This window comes from Camponotus floridanus, unplaced genomic scaffold (assembly GCF_003227725.1).
Source record: "Camponotus floridanus strain SB8 unplaced genomic scaffold, Cflo_v7.5 scaffold105, whole genome shotgun sequence".
In the NCBI taxonomy this organism is placed as follows: domain Eukaryota; kingdom Metazoa; phylum Arthropoda; class Insecta; order Hymenoptera; family Formicidae; genus Camponotus; species Camponotus floridanus.
Genome location: NW_020229221.1, coordinates 606,997 through 619,569, shown reverse-complemented (window position 1 = coordinate 619,569; position 12,573 = coordinate 606,997). Strand labels below are relative to the sequence as shown.

The 12,573-nt window shown below is 32.8% G+C and overlaps 1 protein-coding gene across 4 annotated transcripts; it reads right to left on the bottom strand.

Annotated features, from left to right (window-relative positions):
- Positions 1 to 144: 144 nt before the first annotated feature.
- Positions 145 to 10,936, bottom strand: LOC105250190. 4 transcript variants are annotated; one of them, XM_011256158.3, is made up of 12 exons: positions 10,733 to 10,936; positions 9,549 to 9,763; positions 8,901 to 9,098; positions 8,165 to 8,290; positions 4,207 to 7,940; positions 3,754 to 3,991; positions 3,364 to 3,541; positions 2,942 to 3,133; positions 2,193 to 2,729; positions 1,773 to 2,006; positions 1,085 to 1,614; positions 145 to 867 (listed from the first exon to the last, which is right to left on the bottom strand). In XM_011256158.3, exons 2-12 carry the CDS (start codon positions 9,734 to 9,736, stop codon positions 336 to 338), a joined length of 6,687 nt encoding a protein of 2,228 aa, XP_011254460.2. In that variant the 5' UTR covers positions 9,737 to 9,763; positions 10,733 to 10,936; the 3' UTR covers positions 145 to 335. The 4 variants fall into 4 exon arrangements, with proteins under 4 accessions (XP_011254460.2, XP_011254458.2, XP_011254459.2 ...); XM_011256156.3 differs by having other exon boundaries at positions 9,549 to 9,767; positions 10,748 to 10,936; XM_011256157.3 differs by having other exon boundaries at positions 10,748 to 10,936.
- Positions 10,937 to 12,573: the final 1,637 nt, after the last annotated feature.

Below are 12,573 nucleotides of genomic sequence, written 5' to 3'. Positions count from 1 at the left end.
GAGCAAATTATAATATGCATTAATCATAATATATATTAATATACAAATTATGCCACATCTATGATGATTATCAGAAATATTAAATATAATAATTTCAGGTACACTTTCACATAAAGAGAATAAATTATTTTTATAATTATACAATGCATAAACATTTAACTATATAGTAATACAAAATAATTTTAAGTTTTGATATCTCAGGAATTTTTATGATGCGGTTAAAGATAATATTAACAACAAAACTTTTTCTTAACATTGCATAACATGTAGCATAGAAATAAATGCCGACAATGCGTATTTTATCGGTTATCCAGCTTTAGAAACTATTAATAGCATTAAGTATTAATTTGCGACGATTTAATGTCCACTTTTTTAAGTATTGTAGGTTCATCCTTAAGAAACGTACCGGATCTCGAACCTACTGTGGGTTGCTTTTGCGCTTCCCCGTTATGGCACCTTTTAACTTTGTCATCAACTTTGCTACTGGCAATTCTCTTACCAGTGATTGTTGATTTGTTCATCCTATTAGCGGCACTAGACTTTGGAGAGGATTTTTTGCTGGGGCTGTCAGAACTTTGTGAGTTTTGCGTCTCCTTCCTTTCTCTCCTTGTGTTAAGAGGAGTATTTGTCTGCGTGATCTGTCGCGTCTTAAAAGGAGCGACTGCATTCATCAATTTACTGGGAACATCCGGTGTCTTCGCAGCATCTAATAAGTTTCTGCGCAAATTTGGTGAACCGTAATATGTGCTGCTGATGGCAGCGGCTCTGCTGCGACTGGCAGCGGTAGAACTTTCTAGTGACCTTAGAGGTCTTCTAACAGCTGTCAGTGGACTCCTCTGTTGTGTTGGTGGCGAGCTTTTCTTCGTTCTATCATTTGAATCAAGAAATATATGATAATTGATACATGATTCAAAGAATCAAATATAAATGAAGTAAAGCCGTGATAATTAATAGAATAATAACAAATCATTTTTTTAAACTATTACATAAAATGTAGCTTTTTTAAAGAAATAATTGATGAATTAATGCGTTTATTGCAAATTGTCGAAAAGAAAAAGTAGTACTAATGTAAATTTTATCTCACCTATCATAAATTTGTGTTTTGTTTGTAGCTTTTGCCAAAGTAGGTGATAATTTGTTGGACGCATTGGACTTTGGGGTTGCCGTTATCTCTGTCATGAGACTATCAGTGGACATTGATGTGTCCATCTTATTGGGCTTCTTTTTGACAACAGCTGGCTTATTCTTAGTCTCTAAAGAATCAATCGATAATCCTATTTCAGTGGTTTTTTGTTTGAAGGAAGGTGATTCGGGTCTTGTGATACCGCAACTCTTGCTAATCAAGTCCCTTTTCCCGCCACTTCGACCGGAAGCGTTTGCTTCTGTCAAACTGTCTGATGAGAGAGCTTTCACATCTTTCTTGACTGGCAATTTCATTTTGGATAGCGGCTTCTTATCTATCGCGCGTTTCATAGCCGGACTGGATGTGCGCGATGAATCAGATGAAGAAATCATAATTTTGCGCCGTTGTTGCACTATCTTATCGTGTTGCATTGTGGGTACACTCTCCTTTGTAACCGATTTGTTTCTCGGTTCCAGATATCTAGACTTTACCTATATGATTATTTAAACATATAATTTTAATGATAAATTGTTTAAAAAATAAATTTAAAATTAATTTCTGAAAAATGTTAGTTATTAGTAATTCTGGAAAATGTTAGTTATTAGTAATTTTCAAATTATAAATGAATCTTTAAAAATTTTAGACATACCTCTATCTTATTAGGCCATGATTTCGGTCTGACAGTTTCAGAAACAACTTGCTTATCCTCTTGCATTTTACGCTCAAGCGGATCAGTTTTTGGTTTACCGAAAACTTTCTTCGTTTGCTTGGATGATGGTACTTGTTTCAAAGATTTATCATTATGTTCCGAAATTGCCATTTTTACGCGTTTCAAATCTAAGTTGCGGTTTATCGTCGAGCGATTAGGCGGTATCTGAGATTCCTTTAATACGGAGACAGAGTATGAAATTTTATTAGAAAAAAAATGCTGCACATATAAAAGTAATAATACCAAAGAAACTCTAATTTAGCAATTTTAAATTTATCTCTTTTGTTATTATTATATTATTATTTTTAAGATGAACATTATAAACATTTTTTTAACCTTTTTAGGAAAATTAATATTTACCTTCAAAAAGTTTGAATGTCTGGATAGACGTTTTGATGTCTCATGAGGCAAGATCACAAGACAAGCTAACTCCTGTATCCTTCTACGAAGTTCTAAATCCATTTTCAGCCACGTAGTAGTTCTCGCGGCACGCGCTGCATCGCGCACCAAACATTTTTCCACGCGAGTTTGAAGTTTGTGTAAGAAATCGATGAATAGCGGTCCCCATTTGATCCTACCTTGAGGATCGTCCGTCTGTGATGTGAGTAGCATTTTATTCAATTTCGAATAACTTTTACATGCTTGTTCGGGCGATAATTGTTCGATGGCCGCTAGAAAATTATCTTCTAAGCGACTAATGTTCCATGTCATTTCGCGACCAAGCGACTGGAAATTTTCATTTCCTAGAACGCCTGCAAAATTCTCCGACAGGAATTTGATCGACGTTTCCAATAGATTCGATACCATCCGAAATACTGGCTCTGCCCATCGTACATTTGGCAAAGTCGCCAAAAGTTTATCGCAATCCATCATAGTTTGGAGTACATTGTCGGTAGACTGTAATATAAATATATTATATATTAAATATATTATATTCATCCAAAAAGTGTATTAAATCTTTGTAATTTTTATTTTTGCAGAATTGGATTATAATATAAGTCATAAATTAATTAATTAAAATTTGCAACTCTGAGAAAAGAATACTGACAACTTTTTGTCAAACATTTATAATTTCATAATACAATTATATTTTTTTATAATGTATATACCATGTGTACTATATGCTGGTGATAACATTTTTCCATTAATTCTCTCGGGAGAGTCGCAAATGCTTTGCATGGCCATATTCGTACAAAGTGCTTTGTAATCCACCTAAGTGATTTTCGATACACTTCATCCAGACCATAAGCTGCAGCTAACGGCATACATTCTAATACTCCAATAGCACATATTTGGCAAGGCTGGAAGATAATAATATCCAAAAGACTAATAATGCAAAAAAAACTACATGTGACATGAACTTCTATTTAATTCTGTAGATTATAAATTTTCTGTATATTTAATAGCAGTTAATATATTTCATCATAATAAATGACATAACACAAATTTCTAATCATAGCTACACATTTCAAAAATCTCTTACATATGTCATTGGTTTTTAGCAAAAGAGATGATATAAAAATATTTTTACCTTGTGAAACAAGTGACAATATTTAAGCTTAAGCGTATATCCTATAACTTCTTTAAGACCTTCCAAACATAACATATCAGCTAACGTCGCCAATTCAACAATACTTATAGAATCTGGTATATTACTTTCTCCACTGTAGATATGACACAATGCAAAATGAACTGCATTATAAGAATATCTAAAATAGAAATATCAACAAAATGTTAAAATTATTCATATGAAAATTCAATATATTCAATCATAATTATATAAAATGAGAAATGCATATCAATAGCATAGTGTATCTATTTAAATTATTAAATATGCAAACTATACAAACAATATAAAATTTTCATGGATATACAGCTTTCTCTTGAGATATATTAAATATTTTTAAATTTTGACACATACCCTTGCAGAGAAATAACATTTCCTGCACTTTCGATCCATCCGCCGCTCAAAATTGCGGCAAAGTATTGGCAACGAGAACTTAATATACATTTATGCGCTCTTATATGTCGACCGGCTACATCTATCGTAATATCAGGATTAATCTCCTCCAAAAACATTCTTAGCAAATCCTCACCCAATCTATTGTACGGTTTTGCGCCAGCTATACTTGACGTTTCAGTTTCCTCCGTGCTGCCTTCTATAATCAAAAGATTTTTGAGAAAAAATTAAATATTTGAATATTTTTAATATTTAAATATTTAGTCAAGCAAGAAAAAAAAATTAAAATCTTTATAAAATTGGAAAATTTCGTGATTATACATAATTTTGTGTAATACAAATAAAAAAAATTTTTCAATTTTTATGCGATACCGTTGTTTATATAAATTTAATAAAATTTTAGCAATAACGTACCCGCTCCGGAACGTCCCATACTGCTTTGCATGCTACTGAGATCGGATTCAGAAATAATTCCTTCCCCTTCGCAGTCACCCGCAGTCAAATCTTCCAACGGGGATTTCTGTTTGGATGGAAGCGATGTGCTCATGACAGAAACAAGCTTCCTAGACACCGGTCTGAATGGTCCTGTGTTTCTCGTTATCGCCAGTTTACTTTCTATCCACGATGTTTCCGGAATACTACTGCTCATTCGATACTGCGTCTCTCTGTCATCCTTCATCGAGACATCTGATGCATTATGATTAGCAATCGGTGTTTTATCCAAATCCGACAAACGTACGAAACTAGAGGAATTCGTTTTATCGGAATCTAAATGCAAATTCTTCAAATTATGTCCGGTCGCCTTCCCGTCCTTTTTCGATGAGCGACAATCATAAGTTTGTCGTTTCACATTATCATACTCGGGCTCCTTCAATTCGCTCTCGATTTTCTTGATGGTCTCGCTCAGTGACTTGCGAGTTTCCGATATCTTATTGCTGTTTCCTGCGGTTATTATTTGCGGTCTATCGTTGACATTTGAAACTTCAACTTGACCGTTCAACAGGTCAGTCAATTCATAGTCATGATTATCGCTGTCCGGCGATGGCCCACTACTACCGCTGCTGATATCAAATGTTTCACTTTTACGTGTTTGTCCTTCCGTGCTCTCTGTACACGTTTTTTCCCAGGCGGAGGTTTCCGAAAACTCGTCTTCATATCCTTTCGTTTCATTGGCTTCTAAGGTTTCTGTCCGATCAGAAATTATATCTTTGTACTCGCAACGCTGATTTATGCTACTGCGTAATTGCTCTTCGGTTTCAATCTCCACGTGGGAGTTGGGTGGAGTGTCCTTTACATCGAATTCGAACACATCCTCGGATGACGTATCCATGTTGTTGGAGTTACTTTCACGATCCTGCAAAGTCTTGGAATCTTTATGATTACGAGACTCTGCTTTGGCCGCATCGCTTAACGAGTGACTAGATGAGCTCGTCTTTGCTTGGGATCGTTTCGAGATGCTGCGACTGTCCATCGATACGCTATGCGCGCGCTTGTGCTCCTTCCTGAACATAAGTTCCTTTGCCACACAACCGTTACCGTTGCCATTCGTTGACTGTGTCTTGTCTGTGTTCCAGGAATGCCGCTTGAACGTCGGTCGTGAAGTGGATAACGTCCGTCTTCTCACTACGGGAGAATCAGATTCTATAAACATAAAGACGCTGGGTTTGGCTTTCTCTCTCTTTTGTTCTTGTGGCAATTGATTATCTCCCGCGGCGCTGCTGTTATCTCTAAAACTATTATCATCCGTCTTAATATCCATCGATTTATTAGGTATCGTCGAGAAGCTTCGTCTGTGCTTTGGAACCGTGATGTCTCCATCCTTTCCACCGCACGTATCATTCAGATCGATAAACATTGAAAAAATATTCTTCTTCTCGCCTTCCTTAGAAGTATCATTCTTAACATTCTCCTCTTGCCTCTCGGATGGCTTGGCTTTAATATCATTATTCTTATCAGAGATATCTACGTAAAATTCACAATAGGATTTATCATTACTATCTCGCTCTTTCCTTTCGACCGAGTGATCGCGTTTAGTTGGTTCGATGTCATTCACGTCCTTTAAATTAACGAAGAATCCTAAACTACTCTGTTTCTCATGGTTGATTGAGGACTTCTGTACAGGTTTCTTGACACATTCAGAAGTCGAGAAGCTTTGCGACATATTCCGCGAGTTATTTCGGGACCCGGATTCCTGCTTACTGCAGTCGCTCATATCGACTACCCAGGCAGTCATGGAGGAAGACATTTTGAAGGGTCGCGTCTTGACTTCAGGCTTATTCATAATCACCGCACCACCTGACACGATCGGCGTAGACTCTGTTTTGCGCCGTACTGTGGGACTATCCGAAGGTTTGAAGGAATAATCTGAACTGCTAACACCACCAGAGATAATTGGAGTAGTTTCATCGCTTCGTTTAATTCTCTTTATAGGATTTAATCGACTTTTTTCCAAAATAGAGTTCAAAGTAACCGGCAAACTGTTACTGCAATGATTGGACGCATCGTCCGAATCCGTGCTACAATCTAAAATAGATTTATCGCTGGCACTTTTAATTACGGGATAAATCGTGCAAGATTTATTGAGATTGGATTGTAAACAACTTTTTTGCGGCGTTTGCCTTTGATCATATTCACAACCATCCAATAGTTGGTATGTAATTGGGTGCTGAGTGTTAGTTGCCTGAACATCGGGTGTAAAAGTAATCGATGGTTCAGTGACTGTAACAGAAACTACGGAATCGGAAGGTGCATGGCAAATGGAATCTCCATCTACGCGATGTCCCGAGTATTGCGGAATGGCGCTCTGAAAGATGAGATTACCTTGTCGGCGTTCGTATTCTTGCCTTAAAGCAGATAATTTTTCGTCGTTAGAGTCAAGCTCGAATGTGTTTCTTCTGATGAGAGATGGTCGTCTGTCTTCATTCACAGTTGTATCTTTAACATTTTCGTTTTCCGTCGTCTCGGTATTGCTCGACGTTTCCGGTTTTTCATTTCGATCGTTGCTTAATCTCGTGTTGTTGTCAGGACACGGGGAGGGATGCGCGCTCTCTCCACTGTCCGCCTCTTTGATTTCTACCGCCAGTGATTCCTTCTCTGTCGGCTTGCTTCCATCCGTTTTCTCCTCTGATACGGAATCTACTCGCTTTATTTTACGCGATTCTGGAAGCGGTTGCAGGTACTCCGTGAGTTTCAATTCTCGTTCAAATTCCGCTACTCGTTCGTGACCAGTTTGCAAAGTCAATGTCTTAAGCGGGGTAAACTTATACGACTGTTCTTCTACGGGATTATTTGCTTTGTCCGATGACTTGTAATCCGTGTAATTCGGGGAAAACGCAAAATATGGCGCGTTATTATTGGCATACTGATTCTTTGTTACATTCGTAGAAACAATATCCACTTCGTCATTTAGAGTAGATGCATCGATGAAATAATAACCGCTCGTGGATGAACTGTTACGACCAGTCGCGCCATCAGTGGGACGAGAATGATCAGATTCCGTTTCGACCGTCGTACTTTCCGACTCTTCCGCATCTGATTGTATTTTCTGCTCCAATTTACGCTTCGCGAAGCATTTTCCTTCGTGATCGCCACTTGCCGAAGGGACGGGCTCAATAAATTCAAACGACTCATTTTCGCTGCCGCAGTCCGATTCGTAGAATGGCTCGCTCAACATCTGACTCTCATATTGAAAGATTTCTTCAGCATTCAGTTTCGCTTCTCGTGCATTGTCCGAAGTATTATCCGTAGGCGGATGTTCCGTTTCTAGGGAGGAGCACGTTGTGCTATGATTATTCGATTCAGATTGTGTTGTACTCTTCCCGAAATCGTCATTATTGAGTGATTCCCGATGCTTATCGTATAACAAGAGTGTCTTACGACCGCTCTTTTCGCGTATTCGTTCGGCACGTATTCGATCCGAATCGTCGTCATTGGTGGAAGTATATTCTGTGGTTGCTGGTATTACTTCCAAGTCCGTGCTGGAGTTCTCAGAATAAGTCGTATTCTCATGCGGACTTATCGAACCTGTCTCCAGACCGGAATCAGCCATTTCTGATGCAGTAGGACTTGCATCCGTTACAACATGTCTCTTCACCTTCTGCTGATGTTGTTGTGTGTTACAGTCTGACGTCAAACATTTCTCGCATATTCTGCAGATAATATAAGTTAATAAAATATGACAGAAAAATTCATAATGCTTGTAATGACAAAAATATTCAAAACACAATATTTTATTTTGATTTTTGTGAATTTTTAATGTCTTAATTTTTATCTTCAAATTATCAAATTTTGAAATTTCTAAAAGATTTCAATTTGTTAAAAATCAAGAATCTATATTATAAAGCATATCAAAAATTTTATTAATAAATCTAACCTGTCATCAATGTGAGATATACTGCTATCAGACTCATTTGAAGAATAACACTTGTAATTTGTATTCAGAATTATTTCCACTAATAATTGCTCTTCTTGACTAAAGTCCAAATTACTGTATAGAAGTCTGTAATTTATATACAAATATATAAAGATTATAAGTAATATATGAGTAAAAAAATATATGTTTCTATTTTAATACAATTCCAAAGAAATTTAATTAATAAGTATCAACAAAGATTGAAATAGATATTATTTAACATGCTTAAAATAATAATGATTTAAAAAATTTGTGCACAACAAACTTATACATCTATATCTAAAAAAATGTGCAACAAAATTTCTCAATAAGAATCTGTGATTATTTAATCATACTACTTCTTTTAATAGTGGCATATGGAAATATATATACATGAATCTTACACAATATTAATATTAATATTTAGAAAAATGTGATCCCATCTTTTTACATTATAAATAAAAAAATTTAGGAGCATACCATTCAGCAATACATTTGATTTTTTATTTAAAAAAATAGAAAAAAATTAACAAGTGCATAATTTCGTTTGTGAAATCGAGTAGATACAAATTTATATTTAAGCATGCAAAGGATTGTTATTTTAAATGTATTACTTTTAAAAGAAATATCAAATTGTTTTAAACAAAAACACATATGCAGACAGATGTAAGGAAGATATTTATTCTCAATTACAATACAAATAGTTAATGTGCAATACCTTACAAAATCTTCAATCTGATGAAAAAGACCAGGTTTATCAAGAATGCAATGGATTGTTTTATTAATGTAAATGAAATAAGGCTTGAGAACTTCATACAAGTGTGGTGATCTTGCTCTAACAATACATTGGTTTATACGTATTACTTTATAACCATGTATTATATTAAGATCACAATACAAGGAATCCGTAAATATTCTATAATAAAATATTCTTCTTCAATGTTGAACATATATATACACACAGGTGTGTATATAAATGTCTCAAGTTTTAATCTAATCTCATGGTCATTCTTTTTAAATATCTAATTAAATTTACTTTATATATAAATATAAATATTTATATGTAAAAGATAATTGAGAGGAAAGATTGTACATTTACACAATTACAAAAAAATAAAAGATAAAATTATATAATAATTAATTGATTCATTAAGATATATATATAGAATTATTTCAAAAATGTCACAAAAGAAATATTGACTAAATTTGATACATATGTTTATCTGTACATCATGTCACACATTACCAATATATTACAATTTACACGACATTTCACTAAATACACAATATATTGCTCCATAAAATGCATTAATGTATGAAAATTTATTGAGAAAAAGTGTATATAATACATATGATACTTTCTTACCTTAGAATACTGTCTTGTAATTGATTGATATTTTTAACAATAGTGCGATGTTGTTCCGCACTTTTTCGTTTTTTAAATTCATCACTCAGAGAAGACTGAAATGTGACAGAATCAAAACTACTGTGGCATAGCCACTGATGTGTTTTGTCTAAATTTCCATTTTGCTTGTCGCTCCTGCCTCCAGCCATGAGGCATATTTACTGTTTCATACTTGCCTACCTTAAAAAATTATATAATATTATATATAAAAAGTATAAGGATATTATATATCAAAATAATCTCATTTTACAAAAGTATAAGGATTATACACTTTTGTAAAATGAGATTATTTTAATATATATATCAGAAATCAGATTATATATCAGAATAATTTCATTTTTCAAAAATAGAAATTGTTATTCAAGATTTAATTATTGATTAAAATATATTGCAATGATCTTTTATCAAGTATTTATTAATCAAATATCACATATTTATTTTAAATGTTTTTTCTTTTTCTGAAGATTCTATTATAAAGATTTAAATTATTGTAATCAATTAATTACTTGCACTAAACACACAAATCATTTTATTATTATTAATAAATAGAATGTAAACTAAGATTTCATATTTCTGTATAACCTTACTTTAATATTTTTATGTAAAACTAGAATTAACTTATGTGAATATGTGTGAGAATATTAATAATTAACTTATATAAAAAGAGATCATATGTATGTAGTTCCATTAAAAAAAGATAAGGCACCTTGTCTTCAACAATCCAAAAACTACTAAAAAAAAAATTGTTCCCTCGAAGAAAACAAAGTATTGTAACAATATAAGAGTCGAATGTAACTTATATAAAAAAATTTAACTTTTTATATAATTAAATTCTTTGTATATATGTAAATGAGTGAGGAATTCTACAATATTGAGACTTGATTTTAATTCCAGATTACTTCACGATTTTGATGGTCGCGAATGTAAAAAGCCGGATTTAAGGGCTAACCCCTATTGTCAAAACGATAAATTTCAATAAATATCCAAGAATGTATAATGCGTGCATAATTTTTTATCACATCGCGATATACCAATAATCAGCACCGCAACATACTAAGATCTTCGAAATAAATCATAAACAGGCCGAATTTGTTGCTATCTAGACAGCATTTTCTCCGCAAGAATAATTTATTGATCGCACATACACGTTACGTATATACCTTGCATATTTCGATCTGAAGATACGTCGATTCGTATCGTTTGTCATCATTGTACTGGACCGTCTGTCCGAAACGGTTCACGTATCATTACGGCAAACTGTCACAAGGCCTTTTTATATTACTATACGACCAAAGGATTGCGGCGAGGCGAATTGACCTGTCAGCCTGTTATAATTCCAAAGACCAAGAACAAGAACGCTTGCGAATATGATACCGCAAACATGCGCGATAATCAGCGACAACTGTTGGTCATTCGGACTAATTCAGTTATCACAGTCTATCGATAAAAAAGTAATCTCAGAACATATTACCTGAACGTATTACTTGATATATTAATATGTTTATGCTCAAAAAATCCAAATACAAATGTAGTTATGTGTAATTAATGATGATGGTGTAATTAATATATAATATTAATAACATAGAGAAAAAGAGAGAGAGAATGAAGAAAAAAGAAAAAGATGCCTATATATAATCAAATATAAAATTATGTATGTAATTATACATAAAATATATAATATAATTTAATATCAATTATAACATAAAAAAACCAAAAAATTGCACTATTATACATATAACATGTATTTAAGTTCCATACATAATTATACACGTGTATTTAAATATAATTTTATATAATTATATTAGTTAATTATATATTAATCATATATGTACTTTTTCTCAGATTATATCACATAATAAAATGAATTAAATAGTGCGCGCATAGCGAAGAGAGCGATTAATTTTTAAGGAATAAAATTACTGTATATATTGTCAATAAATATATATTTTTTTAAATTGTTGAAAAATTTGAAATAAAAATTATTTTAAACTTTAAAGCGGTAGACATTTATTAATGGTTGGTTGCGATTATTGACTTCATGATAAGATTTTTTAATTATGAAAGACGTTTATATGCGGCTTTATTTATAATAAGGTCAGCTATGTGTATCGTCCTTTAAACACTTTTCAATATCTTGTGACTCCTTTGTGCTATCTGGGTTAGTCTTGAACGGTCTTTCGGTAGATAATAAGATACATAAATCTATTTTCTATATTAACGCTTTGTGAAGTACCAATAAGTTAAATGCATTAATTCTTACAAGGATAACATCTTAATAAGTTTCAACAAGTGAGTCATTATTATTAGAACACATATATCTCTTTTCAAAAATGCATCACACGAAAGTAAATTATTGAAATCAAATTGAAATAATATCGAAGTACAAGCATAACGGATATAATTTCATTTCCTTAACATTCTTTTTCATAATCAGTTTTATTATTATTAATATGATTAATCTAATGATCTCTATATTATTAATGTAATAATCTCAATCTATTTTAATATAGATAAATTTCAAAATGTATCATACTTCATTATGTAAAAATTATTTTCAGAAACTTAAAACTCAAGCAAAGCGAGAATATTAAAAATATTAATATTATGATATAAAGAAGATATATATATGTGTGTGTGTGTGTGTGTGTGTGTGTGTGTGTGTGTGTGTGTGTGTGTGTGTGTATTACACGTGTGTAATTTGTACACGTTAAGAATTGTATCGTATGTACAATGTGTTATATGATATGTAGAAATATTCAGTAATCTGCATTCGTTTTGTTCTACACATTTTATGATAAATGTCTATAATTAATAGCTTTTATAATTATATTAAGGCAAATATAAGTGTGTAATAATAATAGCGAACAAACATTATAATGTATTCAACAAACAAATTTTAATTTACTTTGTTAAAAAAAATGAATATATCATAGTAAGTATGAATAAACAAATTCAATTTGATTCAATATATACTCATATACCTATT